Genomic DNA, 24502 nt, shown 5'->3' with positions numbered 1-24502 from the left:
CTCGTTGCATTACTGGTCTGATGCGCCACAGGACGCGTACTCTTAGCTACTAACCATCTTACACGGAGAACGGAGCAGAAGTCTCACACGGAACGCTAAATTCTATTTATTGGACCTGGAGTTTAGAAATAGTATACACTATGGTACAGGCAACAGAGATACAAGATATGGCAGGGCGTCGTCTAAGCATTAGTGGCGGCCTTACTCGCCTCCACGGCATCCAGCTCGCGCACAACGTCCTCGCAGCGATGGCAGAGCATGTCTTCGCTGGTCGAAGTCTCAGGAACCGCGTACCGCCAGCATCGCACACATTTGGAGTCTTGCGGTGCAAAGACATGCACAGTCCCCTGGCGTCCATCGGGCAGCTGGAAGCGCTCACAATAGTGCCATTCAGCCTGCTCGATGACGGTAGGCACCTGTTCACCCTGACCACTGAGGCCCACAGACGAGACGACGAACAGATCCGGCAGCTCGGGCAGGTACCGTTGAAAGACGGACCCATCCACGGATTTGTCCGGAAGGGAGATGTGGATGAACGATTGAAGGGAGGAGCCCATCTGCTTCTTTGATCGTGCCTGTTCCTGCAAGGCCTTGATCACCGAGTTCACCGCCATCAGATCTGCAAAATCCTGCTCCAGCGTTGCGTTGAGCCATTCGGCTGGGGGAATGGCCGTGACACGCTTCATCGGGTGATCGCATTGAGCCTTGATCGCCTCGGGAGTATGCTCCCACGACTCCTCGACCAGCAGCGGCGTGAGCGGAGCCAGGATCTCCTGCAGGTAGTGGTAGATCTGGAAGAGGGTAGTCTGTGCCGCACGTCGGCTGGGGCTATCCTGCGCCTCTGTGTAGAGACGGTCTTTGATGGTCTCCATGTAAAACGCCGAGAATTCCTGGTTCGCCCACCGGTTGATCGCGGTGACCGCCCGGTAGAATTCAAAGTTATCGTAGGCGCTCCTGCAGGTGTTGGCTAGGTTTGCAAGATGTAGAAGGGCAATGCGGTCGATTTGGTGCAACTGCCCGTACGTGCGTTGCTTGGTCTTGTCAAAGTCGCCCAGCGCTCCAAGGAGCAGCTTGAACGTGACGCGGTACTTGTGAAGACTGGTATTCACCGTCTGCAGCACCTGCTGTCCGATTACTACATCGCGAGTGTAGTCACTGCTGGCAACCCACATGCGAAGAGCATCAGGCCCAAGCGCATCGTAGACAGGCCCCGTAGATGCCGGCTGCTTCTTACCCTTGCCCTTCTTCTGTTTAAGAGGGGGCAGCAGAGTGCCATCCATAATCGAATCGGGATGGATCACGTTGCCAATTGACTTACTCATCTTGCGACCATCCTCATCCAGAGTGAATCCGTGGGTAATAAGGCTCTTGAACGGCGCCTTGGGAGTGTCGCTCTTCCCAGAAGCAAGCTGATGGGCGATATAGGTCAGCAGGCTAGACTGGAACCATCCACGGTGCTGGTCGCTTCCTTCCAGATAGACGTCGGCCGGTTGTCTACCCTCGCGGTGTGTCAAATCAAGCTGAGTCCAGCTCGTGCCGCTATCAAACCAGACATCCATCGTGTCGGTTCCGCGTTTGTAGCCAGGGCCAGAAGGATCTTGCAATGACGCCGGGATCCATGCATCGTCGTTGGCATCGTCTGTCCACCACGCATCGATTCCACGCTCCTCAATTACTTTCATGATATGGGATACGCTATCCTTAGTCAAGACGGCATCTCCTGTACCACGATGGTACAGGGCAGGAATCGGAACTCCCCAGGCACGTTGACGGGATATACACCATTCACTCCGGTTCTTGACAAAGGACTCCAGACGCCCCTGGCCAGAAGAAGGGACAAAGCGAACCTCCTTCAAGGAATTGACCGCGGCGTCGCGTATATCAGCTAAATCCGCAAACCATTGTTCCGTCGCCCGGATAATAATAGGAAGTTTCGATCTCCAGTCGTAGGGGTATTTATGCTCGTACCGATGCTTTGCAAGAAGCTGGCCTCGGGACTCGACATATTCGAGTACAGCGCTGTTTCCTTCGTCAAGTACAGGTTTTCCACTCAGTCTTTGCGGGTCGCTCGGGAAAGCTTTGTCTGTAAACTTGCCCTCATCGTTGACCGGAGCGAAAGCAGGAATTCCCTTGGCGAGACAAACTTCGTAGTCCTCCATACCATGACCAGGCGCGCAGTGGACAAGACCGGAACCGGACTCTGCAGTAACGAATTCCGCGGCGATAATAGGCTGTGGCTGCGCCTCCGGATCCTTGAACAGAGGTCGATATGTCGTTTGTCCTTGCAGGTCAGAGCCGAGGATAGTCGGAACGACGATGTCGAGGTCTTCCTTCAGCATGCCTTGCAGGTACTCCAGTCGAGACTTGGCGATCAACAGCTGACCATGTCTCTCCGACTGGACAACAGTATACTCGAGCGATTCGTTGACGGCAATAGCAGCATTAGCAGGTAAAGTCCAAGGCGTTGTAGTCCATATTACAGCGCTCAACTTCCCACTATCAACTCCAGCATGATTCGCCAATTGTGAAGAAATCGTAACCAAAGGAAATCTAACCAGGGCTGCCGTTGAAACATGATCATCCTTATATTCCAACTCTGCCTCGGCCAGAGCGGTTCCCGTGGACGGTGACCAGTACACCGGCTTGAACCGGCGGTAGATCAGTCCTCTATCAACCATCTCACGGAACACTCCAAGCTGCTTCATCTCGAACTCCTTATGCATCGTCTTGTAATGACCTTCCCAGTCGCCCATTATAGCCCAGCGGCGGAATCCCTTCATTTGCTCGTTGACCGTCGTCTCAGCCAGCTTTCGTGCTGCCTTTCGGATCGCTGCTGCCCCTGCAGTCCCCATCTGTCCCTTGAGATCATTTTGTCCCTGCAGCGCCTTGAGCTCGATAGGCAAGCCATGACAGTCCCATCCGGGCACGTAGTCCACCCTCCTCCCTCGTCCCAATTGCACCCGACAAATGATGTCCTTCAGGATTTTGTTGAGCGCATGGCCGACGTGCAGTTCGCCGTTAGCGTATGGAGGTCCATCGTGCAGGGTAAATGTGTTCTCCGCCGGCCTGGCACGCCGCTGCCAGGCGTATAGCTCGTCAGTGCATCTGGGTAGGTATTTCGCCTGGTCGGCCGGCGACACGCGCGGGGGGAACGTCGACTTGGGGAGCTTGAGAGTCGACGACCACGACCGAGTGAGCGAGGATGGCAGTTCTGGCATGCTACGTCTGCAGCATATCCTGCTTTGTCGTGCTGTGGATTGGTGCTGTTCGACCGGAGTAGATTCGGAGTCGGAGACGATTGAGAAATGTTGTATCTGTCGCGGTAATATTACAATATGTGACGCGCGATACGCCATGTTGTGTATTATAAAATCGAGCTATATTTGAATACTGCGACTATTTTCCCCGTTTCTGTCGTTTAAATGACTATCTTATTTCTTAGGTGTCTTCCTAGTACATTTCACGGATCATTAACTTCTCTGTAAACCTCCATTAAATATGCACGAGTGTGTGCATATGCTCAGAAAACTTACCAGCCTAGTGGCGGTAAATATAATACACGCTGGGTTTAAAAGACCGGCAGAAATATCCTCCTACTATGGATGCTGAATTTCCTAGCCAACAGATCCTTCCATGATATCTCCTACTGTTCTACCTGTATCGGAATTAGTCGTCAAAGGATCGGGTTATCGTGTGCGAAGAATGGAGTTTTTTAGTTTCAAAATCAGGCTATCTCGGTGTTGACGGATGCCAAAGGCCTAGATGAAGATTGGACGGGCTTGTCAGGTTTGGCAAATCGAAGGAAGCTACAGAATCGCCTTAATCGAGGCGCTAGTCATAAGGGCTTCCTCCTTTATAGATACTCTATTCAACTCATTGACTGATGCGTATATACAAAGGTCGACGAAAACTCGAGCACCAGAGAAGTCGGAACCCAGGCCAGAGCCTTGTCTCCAGATAGATCGTCTATGTCAACGCGGACAGGAAGGCTTCGCCTGGAATTTATGCCTCGGCCATAGATCCTAAGACAAAAAGATTTGGTGCTGTCGTCTCTCAGAGCTGCAACCTTACGAGAAAATGATTTACTCCAACGACTGTAGGACATTTGGTAGTATGGCTGAGCGCCCATTTGACAGTGAGCTTCTGGCTCCAGCACCGCAATTTTTAACATTGCACGAGCCATGGTATCAGACGCCGTTCATCTGGGTTTGACAATGGATACTAGTTCCCCATTTAATACCCTCTAGCTGAGAGTCCTGGTTTGAACCCACTACCAAGTCTTCGGCCTACGGCTTTGCAAAGGCACGTAATACACCATCCTTGGATTGATGTTTGCCCCATATCATCGATTCGATCAGAATGGGCCAGGATGATGAGGATGAGATCTGCCACACGTCCATCTCTGATGAAAATCTTCTCAACTACGCATTTGTTTTAAGCAATCTCGAAGCCTTGAGTGGAGAAGATTGAATAGTCGGTTTAATATATAAAGAAAGCTACCGACAAAGTAGCACACAAGCTCAGCATATGGCAACTAGAGGATCACGCATGATAACCTCCGCGGTATATTGAAATTTCCATCATAAAATCGCCACCCCGAAACCAAAACACCGATGAAAACAATTCAATAGACAGTCAGGCAGCTTACAGCGCCATTCTTCAATACCTCGAACAGCAAACCGGGGAATCCAAATAACTCCGTGTTTCCCAACCCTTGTCCGCTCTCAGGACCAGCTGAAACGGCTCGCTGTCTACCTCCTGTACTCTCCTCCCAGCCACCTAGGAACTCGACACTGCTTTCTGGACTGTCACCCCAGCCCCGGTTCAGCACCATTCCCCGCTGAAGAGCCCTTTCCTCAGCCGGGTTGGAGTAAGAGCCTCTCCACAGTTCTTTGAGCCGTCCGGACACCTCATCGTATGGAGTTTCAGACATCAAGTCATCACCCGAGGAGTCCAGATGTATCGTCCAGCGACTCCGTCGATGGCGGTTGAACGGGTATGACCCTGGAACGTTACCATGGACCAAGAGCTTCGTCACTGTCAAGTGGGAGTTTGACGTGGGGGGTGATGGGTCTGGCAGATCCGAGCCGGGGAAGGCAGGTCCAGGAGTAGAGGGATAAGAGATAAATGCATCAAAGCCATGGTGGAAGTAATTAAAGAAGCATTCTGTTGGAAGAGAAGAGGGATCAGAAGCTGCAGCGGGGGTGATCTCGTCATCGGAATCATCCGTCACGCTGTTACTAGACGACTGGTCTGTGTCAATTGCATCGGTGCCCCGACCTGGGGATGGACTCATATGGCGCGCGGTTACACCAGCAGCGGCTCCATGAATAGATATCCTTCGGTCATTTTTACGATAGATGGCGTCTGGAGGACCAAGCTCGGCGACCAGGTCCTGTGGCGTAGTTTCCGACAGGGTAATCCAGAAGGACGGGCCGCCTCGTCGAGTCAACTCAATCTTACCAGCTCCGTATATTTTAATTTCTTCGATCTCGTCTGGAACCGACTCCCTGTTCTTACTGACCAATGCTGGCGAGCGGGGATACTGTGGTGGTTTTGTAAACAAGGTGGAACGTGCATCTGGCCAGGACGGACCTTGAAAGATGGCCATAGAGGTCGCAGGTGAAGCGGCAGATGAAGACATCAGGGCCACGAAGTCACATTGATCCGACCACGCTGAGTCCTGAAGCGGGAATGAAAATGCCACGCCCGGGTATGATAGAACATATGTTCCATAAGGTGTACGTGAAGCAGGCGGGACATATTCCCCAGGGTACGATGGGCCAAAGAGTCTATTGTAGACATGACGAAAGCTCGGTCCTGGCAGGGAGCCAGCCTGTTCCTGTGGCTTCAGGCCCTTTACAACCTCCTGATTCTTATACACGAGCAGGATCTTGGAGAAGTCCAGCACCTCGATCAGGCGAAGCCTCTGATCTGGACCATCGAATCGAAGGCGGAGACCGTTGGATGGTAGTCTTAGAATCACAGGCTGATATAATGGCTCTCCTGCGGAGTATGCAACGTCGATGGCGGGGTAGGTCTGGGGATGGGCTTTGAGACGGGTGAGTACATTGTGAAGCGACATTCCAAGGGCTGTTCCGCCAAAAAAAAAGAGTCAGTTATAGTTTCAATACGCGTATAACATAGTTTATGAGAACGCACTCAAGAACCCAAGGCCCTTGCCGGGATGGATCTGAGCTGCTGAAGCTCGAGAAGTCGTCATGGTACCGACGTTATCTTATCATGCCTGACAGTAACGGATCTGGGATCTCCGCAGAGACAACAGGGAAATAAGCACTGATTCGACAAATGGAATATATCACGATGGAAGAAGAGAAATACGGCCCAAGAGCCGTAAAAGTCCTGTTCCTCGACGCGAGGTTGAGGTGAAGCTGGTCAGCATGAGATACGGTCATCGGTCATGTGAACGGCGGGCGTGACAGGCGGAGAAAGAGCTCGGGGTTATGCGTGGCACGTGCGCGCTTTGTTTACGTTTTCCCTCTTGAGCCGCCCAAACAACTTGGAGAAAGCACACTTGACGGTATTGACCACAGCTCCTCATCTGGGCGCCCCACGTTACAGAGACTACTTCTTCATAGATCTATCTGGGGCTTACAGTCGACATATATTCATTCCTGATACAGCTTATCATCATAATCACACACCACTTGCCATCGCACCATGGCTGGCCCGCAACGGCCTGCCTCCGGGCTGGCGACGAGGAAAACCGGCCTGCGCCCCCCTACAACACGGCGACTGGCCTCTACAGCATCAGAGCGGTCGCAATCGCCGGCAGTGAAGTCTGTCACATCAATGAGGAGCGGTCAGAATACTCCAAGCACGCTATCGACGGCTGGAACCAAGCGCAAAGAGAGAGACTTCGATCCAGAAGCGGGCGCGGAAACCAACATCCATGTCGTCGTCCGTTGTCGTGGAAGGACTGAACGGGAGGTGAAGGAGAACAGTGGGGTAGCGGTGGCCACTGAAGGCGTCAAAGGATCGAACGTTGAGTTGTCCATGGGGCCGAACGCGGTCAGCAACAAAACGTACCATTTTGATAGAGTTTTCTCGCCCGCTGCAGACCAAGCGATCATCTTTGAGGATGTTGTGGCCCCTATATTGAATGAGGTATGTTGATCATGAGCGCTAGCTATAAGCGTGATTTTCACTGACAGCTTTCCAAGATGCTCTCCGGCTATAACTGCACGATATTCGCGTATGGCCAGACGGGCACTGGCAAGACGTATACGATGTCAGGAGATATGACTGACACGCTAGGGCTTCTGTCTGATAACGCAGGTATCATCCCTCGAGTGTTGTACGCGCTTTTCCGAAAATTAGAGGAGACAGACAGTACCGTGAAATGCTCGTTCATTGAGCTGTACAACGAAGAACTGAGGGATTTGCTCTCCGCGGAAGACAACTCAAAACTCAAAATTTTTGAAAACGAGGGCAAGAAGGGCCATAGCGGAAGCACAATGGTGCAGGGCATGGAGGAGACATACATCGATTCGGCACATGCAGGTATCAAGCTGTTGCAGCGCGGCAGTCACCGCCGCCAGGTCGCGGCCACAAAGTGCAACGATCTCAGTTCGCGCAGTCACACCGTGTTTACCATTACAGTTTTCACAAAACGCGTATCCGAGTCAGGGGAAGAGAATATTGGTTCGGCAAAGTTGAACTTGGTGGACCTGGCAGGAAGCGAGAATATTGGCCGCAGTGGCGCTGAAAACAAACGAGCGGTGGAAGCTGGTCTGATCAACAAGAGCTTGCTCACTTTGGGTCGGGTCATCAACGCACTGGTCGACAAGAGTTCCCATATTCCCTACAGGTTGGTTTGCTTCCCTTCTGTCCCAGACCGATTCACTAACGAATACCAGAGAGTCCAAGCTCACGCGGCTACTGCAAGATTCTTTGGGAGGACAAACTAAGACGTGCATAATCGCTACCATTTCGAATTCTAGGAGCAACCTCGAGGAGACCATATCTACCCTGGATTATGCATTCCGCGCAAAGAACATCCGCAATAGGCCGCAGATCAATTTGGCCATGTCCAAAAAGACACTCCTGCGCGAATACACATACGAGATCGAAAAGCTGAAAAGCGATCTGATTGCGACAAGGCACAGAAACGGGGTGTACCTGTCGACGGAAGCATACGAGGAGATGACAGTCGAGAGCGAGTCGCGACGGATTGTGAACGAGGAGCAACGAGTGAAAATCGAGATGATGGAAGCGAATCTGAAGAATAAGCTGCAGGAAATATTCGCCTTGACCAGCAATTTCAACAATCTGAGGAAAGACAATGAAGAAACTCGAGCCGCGCTTGAAGGAACTAATGATCTGCTAAAGCAGACGGAGATTGTCCTTGAGGACACCCGGCGGATGCTGGACGAAGAAGAAATGCTGCGCAAAGCACACCAGGAGACCGAGGAGAAACTGCATAACATTGGCACCGACCTTGTTTCCACCTTGGACAGAACGGTGGGAGACATGAACGGACTGCGCTTGAAACTCCGGCGAAAATCGGATCTGCACGCTCTGAACCGCGAGACATGGCAGGCATCAACCTCGGAGGTAGTGGATGTGACAAGCCTGGTAGATAGCCGAGTGGAGCAGTTTCAACAGCAGCATTCGCAGCTATTGTCAGCTTTCTCGTCCAAGATTACCCGATTCGTGCAGTCCGAGATTAACAACGTGGAGTTGAGTCAATCGCAACTGAGCGACTTTACGTCACTTTTTGATGAGGCGGAATCGGAGGCAAAGGCGCAGACATCCAACGCCCACGATGAGATGAACGACATCCTCGAAGAGATCAAAGTGCTTCGGGAGAATGTCAAAACCAGGGTTGGTGAAGGGCTGAATGGATTGTCGGCCGCAGCGGCTCGCATCTCCAAGGAGGTCATCGATGAGTTGACAGACTTCCACACGCAGGTAAGTTTGACGTCGATTATCAAGTGAGAGACGTACTGATCTATGTAGCTCCATGCATCGTACAGCGACCTCGGCAGGGAGTTCAAGTCGATGTTTGAGAACATGCTTATGCACCTTGAATCCCAGAAGTCTGAAGTCATGGGACTGCGCTCTCAGCTGCAGGAAGCAAACCGTCGAGCGGTCTTAGCCAACCAGACAGCGTCATCGCAGCTGGGGCAGGCGTTGGACGAGGAGCGTGAAGGTGCAGAGGCTGAGCGTGCTGAATTGCTCTCTCAGATTGAACTTCTGATAGAGAAATCTGCACAGAAGCAGGCAGCTCGCCTGAGGAGCAAGGTCAACAATATACGAGCAGACATGGCATCCTCCGACCAGACTCTGGAACAAGCTGGCAATGCATATGGAGAAAGCATGGACAAATGGGCTCTCAAGGAAGATAAGTTTGTCGATGAAATAACTGCTACAAGGGACGATCTGAAGAATAAGATGAAAAGTGATTGGACGGTAAGACAACTGCCCTTGTTAGTCCGATCAAGGCTGACATTGTTAGATGTTCGATGAACGCAATGCTTCCATCCAGAAGGCAACGGAGTCGGTCCATCAAGAGACTGTCCGTATAGTAGATGCCCAAATGAATGATGTTGCTATACAAATGGAGGCCTTGGACGATTTCGTGACCAAGGCTCGATCCCAGAACGGCCGGTACCACGAAATGCATCTGGAGAACCTGGACAGCCTGTCTGCAAACGTCCGCGAGTCATACTCCAGCCTGCGTGAGCATTTCACAGGCTTTGGTGACCGAGCCCGTGGATTCCAGGAAGACATCAACCGGCAGAAGAACACTGTAGAGGAGTCTGCAGTTCCATTATCTGATGGAGTACGCAAGCCCCTCGCGGAGCTCCGAACGAATATTCAGAATGCTCCGATGGCTGAATACACCGTTACTGGGGAGACACCGCAAAAATCGCATTACGAGTACCCGTCGAAGCTCCCGCGCACAGAGTCGCACGAGGCGCTCCTGGCGAGACGGCGGAAATCGTATCAATCATCTGTCTCTCCTACGAAAAAACAGCAGTCTCCTCTGAAACAGCAACAACCCTTGCTCTCACCACTGGAAAGCGAGGAGGATGCGGTGGCACCGTTGGGTGGCCCATTGCTAGGTTCTCCATCGAAAACCCTTGTTTATAATGACCTAGAGGACGAGGTAGGGTCTCTCCCACCTCCAACCACTGCAGGCACACCATCCAACACGGGACTTAGGGAAGTCGATATAAACGTCGCCGCGAAACCACTCGTTTGTAGTGCCGACTCTGACGCTGTCACGACATCACATGTTTCTGCCACCATCATGGAAAAGGACCTGATCTCCGAGGAGGACGACATGGCTCCACCATTGAAAAGACATGCTTCCTCGTCAGCTATTGCAAAAAGTAATCTCCCGCAGAAGATCACAGCTAAAAAGTTAGCGGGTATGATGGAAGGAAGGGAGAACATCCCCATCTCGACCGGAGAGTATAATGGGCGGCGGCTGAGAAGCCGGCCTTCGACTTGAGCTACAGTGCTTTTAGTTTTGGATTGGAGTTTGGCTTTGGTTTGGATAAGACGATACCCCTACTGGTTGTTTTTGGGGTTTCAATGCCCCGGCACTTCATTTGCAATTCTTATTTTAGGGAACAAGTCACGGGCCGTCGGGATCTTTTCTTTTGTTGGGCCATTCGGCGAACGGAGTTTTGTATTTCTGGTATAGAATGGCCTTGTTTATATCGCTTGCTGGATTGGGTTGTACAGCTACTGGCCCAGTCGGTCTTAATTCATTATCCTAAGCCTTGTTCCTTTATATACGGGCGGCTCATAAAGATGTACTACTGGTCGAATCGAGGACGAGAGTGATCATGTCTCGTCAATAACGTAGTTTGTTTCTCAACCCAGGAATATGCAGAGAGAGGAGAACGTAATGTTTATACGAATGAATGACCCAGTTAAGCCTCGCTCACCTCTTTAGATGTGGAGGAGAGGTCAAGTTCCATGCCGTCATACAATATGTAGAATACACCGTAAATCTATCCTATAGAGTAGCTCGAACAAATCGGTCTATTGGGGTCGATCTGTCTCCTGTTCTTCGCTCTGCTGGGCTGGATCCGGGCTAGCTTGACCAGGCGGTTCCTGCTCTGTATTTTCTTCGCCCTCTGCCTCTGTTTCTTGTATGCCGCGGCCTTCGTGGGCTGGCAATCCGCCACCTGCCTCGATGACGAGCCGCAACTCGCCCATGCGCTTTTCAAACTGCTCCATCATCTCCTCGAGTGTTTGCCCGCCATCCTTGCTATCTCGATCCCGCAGGATCGGTTCCCGCGGCTGTCCGGATGTGCCCTCGATCTTCAGCATGACACCGCTGGACAACCCGGGCTGTTGCTGCTGGTCGCCCGGTGATGTGGTGGTGTCGAACGTGGGGGCAGGCGTCAGATGCGTTTTCAACACCTGCCAGGCGGGCGTAAGGCTCTGGGCGGATGTGACTGTGAATTGAGGCGGAGGCTGCTGCTGCTGCGGTGCAGCTGGTGAGGTCGACAGCGATGGTGGTCCGCCTCCAGTGGCGGGATCCGGATTCTGTAGCTGCTCTGGGTTCGTCGGCTCCATGTCCAAGATGATATAGTGCTCCCTGACGCCCGGTATGGGCGGTGGCAGGGAGGACGTTTTTCTGACATCCGACTGCCGACTGTCCTCGAGCTCGGGGTCTCCTTCGTACGTTGTGCCGACCTCCTGTCCTGTCGTCACCGGTGGGACGATGCCATGATCTGCCTCTAGCGAGCGCAGCGCCGCCTCCGTAACGATGTCCGTATCATCGTCTGAGAAGATGTAATGTACTGTAGGATGGTAATGTTCAGAGGCGTTGGTGTCTTCGACGAGAGTGAAGAACGGCCGGAACTGTGGCTGTTGGGAGGATGCGAAACTGTGTCGTCTCTCCTCGGAGCTCACGCCGTCCCCGTGATGCTGGTGCTGGTGCTGGTGCTGAAGCTGAAGCTCACCAGCTGGACCGGACTCAGATGGAGTAGAAGAGGTCGCGTGTGGCTCTACAGCGCCCGTGCGCGATCGAGGCACTGTGTTGTTGGATGCGCGGAGAGATTGCTTGGATGACGATGCCGACAGATGCGGAACGGTCTGTTTGGGTAGAGACATTCTTATCCGGAGCAGCGTAGACAGGGCTACATGGCGGGAAGTGGTAGTCAGTAGGAGAAGAAGCTCTTCACTGCTGGCAACGAGGTCATAGCAGCTGGAGGTTAATGGTCAGGTCAGTCAGTCAGTGAGTTAGTAGTAGGTAAGTAAGGTAGTTAAGTCGGTTCACTTATTGAACTAACTAGTTAGTCTAGTGGGAGCTTCTGGCGGATGGAGACGCCGTCTTACCTTAACTTAAATGCGACACCGGCTGCCCTTCCGTCCGAGTGATTTAGGGATCGACTTAGGAATCTGATAGATCAAGATTGGCGTTCAACGGTTAGAAGTGGTACTTTGGCAGGTCAGTATTTGCTCTATCTTGTTTATGGTGATGCTATTATATTCTGCGTCCTTATAGGAGAGAATGAGGGCATCTATTCAAGCTCTTCCAGACCGTATTTCGCACTAGATAGCGATCTGCGTCTACTTAGCGCAAATGTAAATCTCCTCTCTACCTGATTTAGAGGATCAGATCATTCAATAACATTGCTACATGCCAGATGTGGTCGGGATTGGCTGTTTGCATTGGTCCATTCTACCAAATATGCTAAGTACCTAGTGTACTACGTTAATTTCACTTGAAACCAGCATTACTCCAATGCCCGAGTTCCGATACGAAGCCAGCGGAAGTATGTTTGCCATCAACGACGGTGCATGGTAAGCTCATGGTCACGAAGATCTCAATTGAATTTCCTCCTATTCACCCTGTAGTCAACGTCAGAAATCTACCCGGACCATCATCAGACTGCCTCATGATGCGATATCTGAGGATTGGCCTCTTCACCATTATGGACCGCACGATCTTTGCTATGATCATCTGGCGTTAGTTCAGTACCAGCCCTCTGTCTAATATGTGCCATTTCAGCCTGTGGTGGCGGAATCCACTTGGAGCTCTTCCACGCAGGGACGCCCTCGAGGTACATTGTGTCGATTTCCTCGAGCGTTTTACCCTGTCCTTCTATGACGAAAAAGTATACCACAGCTGCGGCGAGGACATTGCATCCGGCAAAAACGTAACCGTAGCGGAAATCGATCGACTTGGTGATGAACGGGGTGAAGAAGGCTATGAGGAAATTCCATGTCCAATTGCTCGCGGTAGCAAGAGACATGGCCTTAGCACGATATCTGGACGGATATATCTCGGACATAATCGTCCAGATCATGGGCCCCCACGTGGTTGCAAATCCAAGGATGAAGAAGCACGCAAAGACGATCAGGGCAATGCCTGCACCACGAGTATTCTGCGGATTGTTTCGATCCAGGGAAAAATGACCCACTGAAGCAAAGATTAAGAAGCAAACAAACATCCAAATGGACCCTGCGATCAGAGATTTGCGACGACCGTAGTGTTCAACCAGATAGAGCCCGATGAAAGTCACACCGAAATTTATGGTGTTTAGAATGATCTGAGTCACATAGGAGTTGATATCCACAGATTTGAATATCGTGGTCCCATAGTAGAAGAAATAATTCGCTCCTGTAAGCTGCTGGAGAGCTTGCAGACCGATTCCAAGCGCGATTCTATAAGCCATGCGTGGTGCACGTAGCATGTTGATAAAGTCCTGCACCGGCCCGACTTTAAGCTGGCTCTCAGCTTTAAACTTAGTCTCAATCTCTTCCAGCTGTACTTGAATGCTCCAGTGATTCTCTGACGCGCCGTAGATTTTGCAGAGCGTCCGTGTTGCTCGCTGGACGTGGCCGTGCCTATAATCGTATCTTGGGGTCTCGGGAAATGCCTGTATACCGAAGCCAAGGATACCTGCCCAGAGCCATCCCAAACCGATGACAATCCTCCATGAACCAGAATTGCCAGCTTGGTGCTCCACAGTTCCATAGTTGAAACAGGCTGCTAAGAAGATGCCCATGGTAATGAAGAGCTGGTTGATTATGTGAGTACAGCGGTTCATTCTTTATATGCGAGTCGAATGGATGTAGACACCCACCTGATACGTGGAAACAAGCGCTCCTCGAACCCATGGCGGAGCGCTTTCACTTTGATACATAGGGACCAGTAGACTCAGGGCGCCAACACCCAGTCCAGCGATGAAACGTCCGATCATCATCTGGTACCATGCAGTGACAGAAGCGATCTGGACTATAAATCCCACAGAGACGATGACTGACCAAAATGAAATGGAATGTTTTCGACCAATCCTATCTGCTACGGGGGCAGCGACAAGAGCGCCGATGAGGGTTCCGATGGATAGTAAGGCGACGATCAGTCCAGATCGGACAGTGCTGAAATATGCTACTCCCTGCGAGTTACGCTGGCCAAAGCGATCTAGGAAATCAGGCATTTCGAGAAACCCGGATATCTGACCAGTATCATATCCAAAGCTGCATAGGACAATCGTCAGTCAGCTATCTTTACATGCCTGAGCGTCTGAATCGATGTTTTTCTATGCTTACATGAGTCCCCCCATGGAAACTAGCACTCCCATCCAAAAAGTCCTTGCCGTGACACGTGGTAACGGCGAGTAATCAATCGGTCCTTGTACATCTACTCCATGTCCCTGTTTCTCGGACTCCGGGCGCTTGTCATCGAAATAAACGGTCAAGATATTCGGGTTCTTCATGATTGGTTCAGATTATATGACGGATACTCCTCAGCAAGTCAAGATACTATTCTTCTACTCAAAGTTCAGTTGGCTTTCTGGGGCTTATATTCTTCTTGTCTTCCCCATGAGAGACATGGTAAGCCGCATAATACCCCACAAATGGACCAACAAGCTAGCACCATTGCTGACATCATCTCTCAGCACGATCTCGCATCTTCGAATCCCCATGATCTCTCTCCAGCCCAGCTGTCATGGGACGCGGAGAAGGGGCAGAAGAACCCATGGTTGAGGTCTTACGAGCTAGAACATGGGTGGCGAATATATATATACCTACATACATCCGGACCGACCTTTCGGCATCCGGAAAGACGCGGATCCGTCACTGAATCACCAATAGACCGCATAGTTGCTGACAATTAAAGCATCATATATATAATCCAGGTGGCAGCTGACCTATTGTCAGATAAGCCACATTGCTTGGCTGTGACGGTAATGCAAAGAAAACTCTGTACTCCTCGGTCATAGTTCCCAGAAGGGGCGCTGTTCCGGGATTCCCTCGACAGAACATGCAAAAGATGAGAGACGTTTTCGTAGGACGTTCGCAGATAATCCTATTGGGAATGTATGTGAGCCTGATCTCTTATCTGTGGTTCCGCAAGAGACGCGTCGACTTGCTACAATAGGAAAGAATAACAGTTACATCGATCCCATCCCACACACAATGAATTATGAAACTCACCTGCTCTCGAGATTCAGGTAGATATTCTACAATCGAACAGACGAGATCTTAACAGAATTCGTCCAGCTCAATGACGTCTCTCATGCCTCCAAGGTCTTATAAACCAGATCCAGAACTTATAGCAGAGGCTGCAAAGAGTCTTCAGGATAGGAATTATCAAAATTGTTGAATACGGAGAACAACTGATGCACCGCTTTTGTTTTCCGGCGATAAATTTGGTGATGTTTGAGGTCCGCTGTTCAACTTTAAAATTGATGCCCTGGTTCATTGACTAGGCTGTTGAGTGGATCGTCCCTGACTGCCAGTCATCGCTTGCATCTCGAACAGTCTTGGGTCACGGCTATCCCCTGGTAGCTCTTTCTGAACTCCCAGCGGGAGTAAAAGGAGAGATCACGACATAAAGGCACTCATACACGGGGTTTATGAACAAAAGTCTTATTTCCCAGGTTCTCTGCTTACGATACATATGTATTCTCACTCGTTGGCTTGCCTTATACTAGAAGATACAACGCAGAGCACAGTTAGCTCCGACCGGGACCAAAGCACCTTGATGATTCAACACCCTAATTTTAACTATGCCATCTTCGATGTGTCATCTGCTCAAACATCTGACTGGCGGTATAAGCAAGTGGAGAGTGAGCTTTATAAGCGCTTTTGCTGTTCATGACCCGGAGAACCATGAGGACGAGGATGAAAGCGAGGATGATTTTTAGAAGAGAGTTGAGGAGGCCGTGTGGACGGTAGAAAGCTGGGACTGGGGTGGCTCTCCTGAACAAAAGCATTTGGACATCATCGAAGGCATCCTTTGTGACTGTCGCACTATTGACATACTGTCCATCAGGACATCGTGATATCGTATTCAACAAAAAGCAGATGCTTGCTTCCCGATAATACAAAGTGAATGATTAGAGATGCTGTAGAACGATACAAGGCTGCCTGCAGCACTTGAGACTCCGGTCAAAGTCACGTGCATCATTCCTCGCTCTGCTTCCATTCGAACTCTAGATAGAAACATATTGTCAATCGCCATCCAAGGCTATGGCGCAGGGACACTTACTCTGCCTACACATAGGGCATAGCCCTTTCGAGGACTCTTGCTGAATCCACGTTAGAAGACAATGCTGTTGCAAGCGAAAATTCTGTCAGTAACCAAGACAGTTCGGAATTAGGATATCCAGCTCCACAATCGCACCATATGAAACGAGTGTCCGCATTTCCCCAGTACTAGACCGTTATTATTCTCTGGTTAGCTGAGTCCATTAGAAATTGAAACAGACAGAAAGTAGACATACGCAGCGAGCAGTCATCTCCAGGGAATTTGCAGGTCGGACAGGTGCCGTCAAACTGCACGCGACAGATACCGCACACCTCGTCCTCCGGCATATCCCATCGCCAGGATGCGACAGCATTCCACTCCTTGATCGCGACCTTCATTCTGTCACATAGGGTTGTATATAAAGTAGTAAGAGACGTGCCAGGGTGATTTGTGCACGGATGGTGGATCCGGCAGGCGGTGGATTGTTTACTCTACGATTTTAAGTAGTAGTCTAAGTATCGCCTATCGTCGGGACGGCCTGAAGTCCCTCCACTTCTCTCCGCACCGTCATATCTCAGATCGGCCTCTTCTCCCCGCCGCTGATACGACATCGGGAGCTGCTTCATGAGCCTACTCCGACCTCTGGCCTCCCCGACGTTTCCCCGGTATGTGAATCTCTCCTAGGCGCTGTCCCACCTGAACAATGGCTCTGGTAGCCCTTCGTCTCTCTTCCTCTCCTTGTCGGCTGGTGCGTCGTACCATGTCCTTCCAGTCACCGCTGCTGCAGCGTCCGCAGCACCGCCAGGTCTCCTTCTCCTCCTATATAGTCACCCCGAAGCAGCTGAACGAAGCTCTCAAGAAGAATCCAAGCCCCCGTTCGAAGATTTCTACTGCCCCTCGCATCATCCCGCTATGCGCGGCTTGGTTTATGCCCAATGACCCGGAAGGCCGGAAGGGAATTGATGTCTTCCGGAAGAACCGCATCCCACACGCCCGTTTCTTTGACCTGGATGCCATCAAGGATCATGACTCTCCATACCCCCATATGCTGCCCACCTGCGAGACTTTCACCTCAGCGATGAGTGAATTGGGGATCCGCCGCGATGACGAAATCGTCGTCTATGACACCGAGGAGCTTGGACTTTTCAGTGCCCCACGCGTCGGTTGGACTCTTCGAGTCTTCGGACATCCAAGTGTGCATATCCTCGACAACTACAGATTGTGGGTGCGCGAGGGCTTCCCCGTCGAGACGGGAGAGCCGGAGCCAGTCGAGAAGACCAATTACCCTGTTCCGACCTATGACACCAACATGATCGTGCGTTTCCCGGAGATGAAGACGATCGCAAAGGAAAACGGTGGAGAAATCGAGATCCTAGATGCGAGATCCTACGGCAGATGGGCTGGCACCGATCCTGAACCGCGCCCAGGCCTGTCGTCTGGTCATATTCCCGGTTCAAAGAGCTTGCCGTTCCAGGAGCTTCTCGACCCAGAGACCAAGACTCTCTTGCCAAGTGAAGAGCTGCGGAAAGTCTTCGAGTCCAAAGGCATTGACCCTAAAAAGCCTATTATCAGCTCCTGTGGCACTGGTGTGACGGCTGCGGTCATCGAGACGGCGCTCCAGGAGGCAGACTACGGTCGCCCAGATGACAGACGACTCTACGATGGAAGCTGGACGTACGTATCCTATAGACTGCCATTTCTGATATTCTGGATCTAGTGTTATGGCCAACTAACCTGTGACAGGGAATGGGCACAACGCGTCCCCGAGGACAGTGGCCTAATCAGGAAGGAAACGTAGTTTGTGGTGGCGATAATCAAGCTGTTTGGAGCGGTTATGGAGACATGCTTTTTCATTGGAGACTGTTGCTTTTAAATCGCGTGATTCCCTCTTTGTCGATTTCCCGATACTACCCTTGAACGTATCTACTCTGCTCATCTTCGACGAAGAGAAGACGTCTGATGCGCCTAGTACCAGCAAGGTCCCTCCGGATGCGAGTACTCAACTCCGACACAGGCAAGACTCGAAGGATTGATGGAACTTCCGCGGACGATGACGAGAAAAGGAGAAAACCTAGGAGATGACAAAGGATAATTTTCCTCTATCAAAGCACCTTGTAGGAAGTAAATAAATAAATAAAGTGATCGACCCACGTCTTGCCAGCTGCTTAGTCAGAACTGCCCGCCGGCTTCGCTTCGTCCCGCGGAGTCGATCGGCCATTCGATTCGACTTCTCGTCATCCTCCGCAACGGAGCGCATTCACGACACCCGCCATTGTTCATTCACAGCTCTATTGGGTGGCTGACTTGGAGGCATATGAAGATGCTGAAAACCGAGACTCTGTGCGAACACATCTTCGACCGTGAGTAACCCGCAGCCCGCCTTTCGTCTTCCCCGACTCTTCTCCATCATTCTCCGCCGCTGAGCAACAACCCCCACATTCCCATCTCCGCCTGCTTCGACCAGTTTCTTGTTGGTTGGCATCTGCTGACGGATCTGCTGGATGCAGTTTCAGCTGTCAGTTTCACGGATTCTACTTTATAGTGCAGGTTCCTGCAATCCGCGCTCTTTTACATCAAGATCTTGCCGCCCGTCAAAACGTCTCACTGCCGCAATGGCGACTGGCCGCAAGGTCTTCCACTGCGCCGTCGATGACACGGCGTTGACTACCAATATTAGTGAAATCAAGAAATGGACTTCTAATGGAGCGATCACTCTCGTCGTCCCTCTCTACAGTAGGTTGACTGCTTGTCTGGTGCGGCGTCACCTGATTACTGACAGGAACTTCAAACTACAGCTCTGGAACGTTTGCATGCGCTGAAGAGAGCTGGATCTCAAGTTGCGATCAATGCGCGCGAGGCTGTCCGTTTCCTCGATCGTGTTACGTCCGGCAAAGATAGCATTACCGCAGACAAGGTTGTCCTGCAGGGACCGATGGAACAGTATGAGACTTGGGCGGAAGCGGAAAAATTCCTGTTGCCAGAATTTGAGGACGATGTGGAAGGGACTGCGGAAGAGGTCGAGAATGTCATCGAAACCCAAGAAGATCCGGAGAGAGCACCAAAGACGAAAAAAGTCGAAGACAACATCCCCAGCAATGATCTCTCGCAAATGCTGCTCAGCAAGCTCAACTTCAAGAAGGAACCGGATGCCGTCTCGATCACTTCTACTGGTACCCACAGCGACTCTCGATCTTCGTCTCGAAGCTCGCGCACTAGTCCTGAGTACGGCAATGGTCACAATGGGGTGGATGGGTCTACGAAGCACAATGGTCATAGGCGTTCCGATTCCAACGGTACCGGCTCTACGGTGCCTCTCGCGCTGCGACCCCTTCTCAGTGCCTTGTTGTGGCGTTTGCATGACAGCCCTGATGCTGTCACTGCGTCTAGGAGCTTGATCCTAGTTACCAATGATCGCATTACGCAGGCATGGGCGCAGAAGTTCGGAATAGCCACAAAGAACATCCACCAGCTCCGGACCGCCATTCAGTATGAGGAGAAAGAATACAAGAACCGCTGCAAGTACGTGGAGAAAACCCAGGCAACGGAGCCGAAGACGCTGCTGTCGTACGAGAACGAAAGTGACGAGGACGAGCTCGTTTTCGTTCCCCGTGGTCGCGGCAAGGGAGCGAGCAGGGGTGGAAGCTCGCGGGCGAGCAATAACAGCCGCAAGCCTTCTGCGCCAAAGGCAGTTCCCCCTCCGCTTGAGGCAACCATCGAGATCCCCTCTGAACCCATGGACCCGAACTCCTTCAGCCGGTCACTCGGGCCCAGCACCAAGCAGCCTGCCGTTGACCTCAGTTCGCAGGCTGGAGCTGCGCGCGGCCTGGCCGGAGCATCCCGTCGCATTGCCAACGGCCGTCGTGGTGCCCCCCGGGGTCAGACGCGAGGCAGCAGCCGTGGCCGTGGAAAGCTGTGGGTTCCTTGATTTCAGGGAGGGAATCCGTTGATACCAAGTCAACGGACGGGAAATTGAATTTCTATCACTTCCAACATGGTCGCATGAAAACCGAGCCCGCTTCACCTTTGGATTTCAGCACGGTCGGACTGACGCAAAACCTGACACGATGATAGATCCCAACGGTCGAGAAGACGGGCGCACGGATATGGGATGACAGCACAGACATGGCAAGATATCGCGTTGGTCCTATCCTGATTTCTCGCCAGCGGAAATGCTCTGTTGTTTTACGCTGCCAGGATAGCATGGATCTAGAGAAGAAACCAACGGGTGTTTTCAGGCCGGTCACAGTGGTCGCCCTCTGCATATGGCGCAGGACTGTCCCTTTTTCTCTCTTGTCTGGTTGGCACGTGGGCATCGACACTTTGCTCGGTGTCACTGGGCGTTGTCTGGCGGGCTCCTTTGCTGGTTCTCGGCCGGGTGAGTTGTTCTGATGCTACATCTCGCTTTCAACAGACATATAATGTTGCAGTTGCAAATCCGATAAAAAGCAAAACCCCATGGTGAGGCGTGTTGGCACCCACGGGTCATATTCACAGATTGTTCAGTTGCGGTGTGGGGGTGGATGGTGAGACATTGGTTTATTTAGGCAGTTGATGGCATGTCCACTACGTCCAGTACTTGTCTGCGCATAGGCGACAGCTCATTATTGAATACACGCTCATTAGATTCTTCTTAGTTGGCGGTCTTTTACTATGCGTTATAGCATCTGTAGAGAGCAACAGTAGCAGTGATGTGGTCGTCTGAAGTATAAAGTCATGATGCCGTGACCGCATGCGGCTGTTGCCCCGCCCTGACCCGCTCATCAACAGAGTCGCGCGCATCACTTGGAATCACTTGATCCCCGCAAACTCATTTCCTCTCCGTTTCATGTTTAGTTGATCAAGCCATCAGGAGACGCCTGTTTCGTCGTGGCTGTCTATATTAGCCGCTGATTATTCCACTCACTTGCTGGGAGAACTGTAGCTCCCATCTATTCTATCCGTCAATAATACCAGACAACGGCCTCTCCTCACTCTATCTTATCGTATACTATACTTCTCCCCGCCAGACCGCCACAATGGTCCACCCCAACGTTGACGAAACCTCCATCTGCGCGGCCCCTCTCGAGCGCAGAAACTCCCTCGAAAAACACCTGCAATCTCGTCCGGACCAGCAGGATCTGAAGGAACGCCATATCCTGCTGGACACCAGCGTTGCCCCGTAAGTACTGTGCTCTCCACCCCCGCTTGGTCCGGCTTACATCGGATCCGGTACTTGGACACTTGCAACAACATAGCGAGTCACTTGGTTCTTTTGCTGACCCGCGGCGCGATCAATTAGATCCATCCAGGCCGTCCAACAGGAATTTGCCCGCCAGCGCAGGTCCGATAGTCTCAAGAAGCAGCTGGAGCGTCGTCCGGAGAGGGAGGAATTGATCGAGCGTATGTTGATTCCACATTCTGTTGATTCCTTTGTGATTATTGACTTTGTTCTTTGCTTTGTACTACTGTTATCAATACAATAACGCAGATACTAATCTTCACGTTTTCCTTTGTAGGCAACATCCTCCCCGCTACCAATACGGCCCCCGCACTGCAGGCCCACGCCCGCGAACTGGAACGCAACATGCTGGCAGACAACCTCGAGCACAAGATCCAGAATCGCCCACAGCCGCAGCAGCTGATCGAGCAGGGCATCCTGGACGAGAGCGACGACCCAAGAAGCCCAAAGGAGTAACTGTATCTCCGCAAAAGCTGGGCAATCATCCCAAATAGAACGTGGATGAAATCTGATAGTATAGAGCGGGCGTTTGCAGGGGTATAATGGTGTTTTACAGAAGTCTTGAGTCTTCCGTCTGCTGTCTTCTGTGCCCTTTTTCTTTTCCCCTTCCTGGAAGTTGGCTATTGTTCCTCCCCTGTGCTGCTATGCTATAACCGACAGCAGTTACGAGTCGCTGTATACGTATAGGTAGGGCAGATTGGCAGGATTTGTCTCTCGTTTGATACTATCCTTGTACGGCATTCGATTCTGGAATACGAGTATTATTCCGCTCATTCAAACTCAGTATTGAGGCGGCTGTCATGTTCATTATTCCTTCAATGGCATTGGTAACAGTATACGGCAGAATTTGAGTTTCAATCCTGGCGTTCATTTTCATCACTCCCTCACTTTCCCTTGCCGCCATCATTCATTAATGAGCCCTCCTACCTTTTGGTTGTGAAATCATCCATAATCATGTCATCCATACTCCCTGAAAAAATACTAGCATAATATCCACTCGACAGGAATACGAGCATTCCGTTTCAAAATAATCCATTCTAGAAACTCTCCACCTCAGTCGCACCGCCTGACAGATCAGGCACCCATCCCTTAGGCTTCTCGCTGCCACGTACGAGGATTCCATAGGCAGCGCGCTCGACTTTCTCCACGCTGTTCTGCATCACTTCCACTTTCTTGTACATGTCGCGCAGCATGTTGTGCCGACGCGGCACGTTGAGCGATTCGAACAGCGAGCGGATCTCGCGTAGGTCGACGACGATATTGGCCTGCTGGGCGGGGAGGATTGGGATTTCTTGAGTGGTTGTTACCGTGGTTGTAGTTGTGGATCGGCTTTCCTCAGAGGATTTGGACTCAGCTGCGCCATCCACATTTGATATGGGTTGGTCGGCGTCGGAAGTTGGTTTTTGTTTCTGTTGCTTCTGCACGCCTCCAGTTGACAAGGTCGTGACTGCAAACCGCATGATCTCTCCTGTTAGGTCAAATAACCCCATCAGGTAATCTTCTTCTGTGACCAAGATTTCCGACGGGAGCTGGGCGGCCACTTCATCTCGTGAGATCAGCGTCTCCGTCTGCACATAGTGCTGGAAGGATACAGCTTCGATGAATTCCTGAATTCCGCCGCTGATCTGTCGCTGGTATCGCCAGGCGTTTATCCCGGACACGTCGGGCACGATGGTACGGAAGAGTTCGATGATCTGGTCGAAGCGGGTCTTGTTTTCTTTAGCGATGGATGGAGGGATGGGGGCGTTTATGCTGCGAAGTCTGCAGGAGGAAAGTCAGTCTTGCTCCGGTGTCCATAGACAAGCTACAGTGAACTATCCCGGATGCCATGGATATAGCTCTACTAACCTCTGGAGGGAAAAGATACTGCATGGGAAAACATTAGCATGACTTCAATACACCAGATAGAAAGAACATAACATACATCTTCTTACTCAACGCAGTAATATCCCGCGACGTTTTTATGACCCTCTCGCGTCTATCATGATGCTCATCCAGCTCGTTGCGAAAGTTCTCGAATATCGACTGCAGCGGGGTCGATGGTTCTGCGACGACAGTCTCTACCTTGTTGCTGTTTGCCATGGCGATCGATTTTGTTTCGTGGCTGATGACCTGGCCGTCTCTGGATCTTTTAGTTCCAGCCATCGAGGCGGGGAGGAATTGGAAGAGCTGCGTGAATGGCTAACAAGTGAATGTCGTCAGTCCCATTGCTTTTCTCCCGAGCTTCAATCTTTGGCGCGGAGAACTAGACCGTCTTTGATGTAGCGCCGAGCGCGAGTCCTTGAGGCAGATACCATCGATTGTACTCAACTGGTTCTCTTTCGTCTTACAGTCTACGAGAGCTATCAGACCTAGGAGCCAGACCTCTAAGGAGTTCTCCTTTTTGGTCTAGTCGTGCAGTCGACTTCCGCCACCAGCTTTTCCCGATATCCCTCTACAAGTTAATTATTCTACTCGAGTCTCCCGGACCAAGAATAGCGCCCGACTGGCGCGAGATATTGAGCGTGGTTTTTTACTTGCGCTTTAGGGCCTAAGTAATCTGCTCCACCGAGCGCTGTCTATAGATGCTTTGTTCTTATCCACGCATTTGTTCATATCTCTGATGACCTCGTCCAACAACAATAATGAATTTGGGCCTGGAATTTACACGACAACGTCTCTCGACCATGCTCTAAACTATTAGGGTTTAGGACACAGTCAACTAGATCAACAGCAAGAACATACTCGAGACGATCAAGATCAAGATATAATTAACTACCAAAGGCAATCCAGATCCCGCTGAACAAGCCGACGTCAGCCTGGCTGCCTCAGGG

At 51.4% G+C, this 24502-nt stretch overlaps 9 protein-coding genes across 9 annotated transcripts; 4 read left to right on the top strand and 5 right to left on the bottom strand.

The window, feature by feature from the left end:
* Positions 1 to 82: 82 nt before the first annotated feature.
* C8Q69DRAFT_425102 (tRNA synthetases class I-domain-containing protein) lies at positions 83 to 6413 on the bottom strand. The gene is made up of 4 exons (XM_028628421.1): positions 6163 to 6413; positions 4634 to 6093; positions 4030 to 4043; positions 83 to 3225 (listed from the first exon to the last, which is right to left on the bottom strand). The coding sequence occupies exons 1-4, from the start codon at positions 6221 to 6223 to the stop codon at positions 183 to 185; spliced, it is 4578 nt and encodes a 1525-aa protein (XP_028480839.1). The 5' UTR covers positions 6224 to 6413; the 3' UTR covers positions 83 to 182.
* A 268-nt stretch (positions 6414 to 6681) lies between these two features.
* On the top strand, positions 6682 to 10922 carry C8Q69DRAFT_518162 (putative kinesin family protein; the record flags this gene model as incomplete). Its single annotated transcript, XM_028633431.1, has 5 exons — positions 6682 to 7128; positions 7185 to 7831; positions 7881 to 8934; positions 8983 to 9435; positions 9482 to 10922. 5 exons carry the CDS (start codon positions 6682 to 6684, stop codon positions 10481 to 10483), a joined length of 3603 nt encoding a protein of 1200 aa, XP_028480838.1. The 3' UTR covers positions 10484 to 10922.
* Positions 10753 to 12576, bottom strand: C8Q69DRAFT_196528 (hypothetical protein). The gene is made up of 2 exons (XM_028626029.1): positions 12328 to 12576; positions 10753 to 12276 (listed from the first exon to the last, which is right to left on the bottom strand). Exon 2 carries the CDS (start codon positions 12100 to 12102, stop codon positions 11023 to 11025), a length of 1080 nt encoding a protein of 359 aa, XP_028480837.1. The 5' UTR covers positions 12103 to 12276; positions 12328 to 12576; the 3' UTR covers positions 10753 to 11022.
* Positions 12577 to 12878: 302 nt separating this feature from the next.
* On the bottom strand, positions 12879 to 14714 carry C8Q69DRAFT_511207 (galactose permease; the record flags this gene model as incomplete). Its single annotated transcript, XM_028633257.1, has 3 exons — positions 12879 to 14015; positions 14082 to 14475; positions 14548 to 14714. 3 exons carry the CDS (start codon positions 14712 to 14714, stop codon positions 12879 to 12881), a joined length of 1698 nt encoding a protein of 565 aa, XP_028480836.1.
* Positions 14715 to 16312: 1598 nt separating this feature from the next.
* C8Q69DRAFT_196455 (RING finger domain-containing protein) lies at positions 16313 to 16967 on the bottom strand. Its single transcript, XM_028626028.1, has 4 exons — positions 16728 to 16967; positions 16628 to 16659; positions 16493 to 16556; positions 16313 to 16436 (listed from the first exon to the last, which is right to left on the bottom strand). Exons 1-4 carry the CDS (start codon positions 16867 to 16869, stop codon positions 16408 to 16410), a joined length of 267 nt encoding a protein of 88 aa, XP_028480835.1. The 5' UTR covers positions 16870 to 16967; the 3' UTR covers positions 16313 to 16407.
* Positions 16968 to 16980: 13 nt separating this feature from the next.
* On the top strand, positions 16981 to 18658 carry C8Q69DRAFT_483812 (Rhodanese-like domain-containing protein). The gene is made up of 2 exons (XM_028631733.1): positions 16981 to 18145; positions 18215 to 18658. The coding sequence occupies exons 1-2, from the start codon at positions 17175 to 17177 to the stop codon at positions 18267 to 18269; spliced, it is 1026 nt and encodes a 341-aa protein (XP_028480834.1). The 5' UTR covers positions 16981 to 17174; the 3' UTR covers positions 18270 to 18658.
* A 321-nt stretch (positions 18659 to 18979) lies between these two features.
* On the top strand, positions 18980 to 20424 carry C8Q69DRAFT_196281 (hypothetical protein). The gene is made up of 2 exons (XM_028626025.1): positions 18980 to 19204; positions 19267 to 20424. Exons 1-2 carry the CDS (start codon positions 19084 to 19086, stop codon positions 20394 to 20396), a joined length of 1251 nt encoding a protein of 416 aa, XP_028480833.1. The 5' UTR covers positions 18980 to 19083; the 3' UTR covers positions 20397 to 20424.
* A 1062-nt stretch (positions 20425 to 21486) lies between these two features.
* C8Q69DRAFT_511203 (hypothetical protein) lies at positions 21487 to 22145 on the top strand (the record flags this gene model as incomplete). The annotated part of the gene is made up of 3 exons (XM_028633256.1): positions 21487 to 21629; positions 21750 to 21850; positions 21967 to 22145. 3 exons carry the CDS (start codon positions 21487 to 21489, stop codon positions 22143 to 22145), a joined length of 423 nt encoding a protein of 140 aa, XP_028480832.1.
* A 581-nt stretch (positions 22146 to 22726) lies between these two features.
* On the bottom strand, positions 22727 to 23834 carry C8Q69DRAFT_489272 (putative translin-associated factor TraX; the record flags this gene model as incomplete). The annotated part of the gene is made up of 3 exons (XM_028632104.1): positions 22727 to 23450; positions 23538 to 23555; positions 23614 to 23834. 3 exons carry the CDS (start codon positions 23832 to 23834, stop codon positions 22727 to 22729), a joined length of 963 nt encoding a protein of 320 aa, XP_028480831.1.
* Positions 23835 to 24502: the final 668 nt, after the last annotated feature.

The sequence above is a fragment of the Paecilomyces variotii genome, assembly GCF_004022145.1.
Source record: "Paecilomyces variotii strain CBS 101075 chromosome Unknown C8Q69scaffold_26, whole genome shotgun sequence".
Lineage (NCBI taxonomy): Eukaryota > Fungi > Ascomycota > Eurotiomycetes > Eurotiales > Thermoascaceae > Paecilomyces > Paecilomyces variotii.
The sequence above is the reverse complement of the archived record's forward strand: the minus strand, read 5'-3'. Positions and strand labels throughout refer to the sequence as shown.

What these genes read in the sequence shown, in the direction of transcription:
- C8Q69DRAFT_425102 (XM_028628421.1), bottom strand. Translation starts at nt 6,223, where the DNA reads ATGACGACTTCTCGAGCTTCAGCAGCTCAGATCCATCCCGGCAAGGGC. An exon ending in CAAGGGCCTTGGGTTCTTGA is followed by an intron (nt 6,094 to 6,162) that starts GTGCGTTCTCAT and finishes TTGGCGGAACAG; the next exon opens with CCCTTGGAATGTCGCTTCAC.
- C8Q69DRAFT_196528 (XM_028626029.1), bottom strand. Translation starts at nt 12,102, where the DNA reads ATGTCTCTACCCAAACAGACCGTTCCGCATCTGTCGGCATCGTCATCC.
- C8Q69DRAFT_196455 (XM_028626028.1), bottom strand. Translation starts at nt 16,869, where the DNA reads ATGAAGGTCGCGATCAAGGAGTGGAATGCTGTCGCATCCTGGCGATGG. An exon ending in GCGGACACTCGTTTCATATG is followed by an intron (nt 16,557 to 16,627) that starts GTGCGATTGTGG and finishes CGCTTGCAACAG; the next exon opens with CATTGTCTTCTAACGTGGAT. An exon ending in ATGCCCTATGTGTAGGCAGA is followed by an intron (nt 16,437 to 16,492) that starts GTAAGTGTCCCT and finishes GTTTCTATCTAG; the next exon opens with AGTTCGAATGGAAGCAGAGC.
- C8Q69DRAFT_483812 (XM_028631733.1), top strand. Translation starts at nt 17,175, where the DNA reads ATGGCTCTGGTAGCCCTTCGTCTCTCTTCCTCTCCTTGTCGGCTGGTG. An exon ending in CTCTACGATGGAAGCTGGAC is followed by an intron (nt 18,146 to 18,214) that starts GTACGTATCCTA and finishes AACCTGTGACAG; the next exon opens with GGAATGGGCACAACGCGTCC.
- C8Q69DRAFT_196281 (XM_028626025.1), top strand. Translation starts at nt 19,084, where the DNA reads ATGGCGACTGGCCGCAAGGTCTTCCACTGCGCCGTCGATGACACGGCG. An exon ending in TCTCGTCGTCCCTCTCTACA is followed by an intron (nt 19,205 to 19,266) that starts GTAGGTTGACTG and finishes TTCAAACTACAG; the next exon opens with CTCTGGAACGTTTGCATGCG.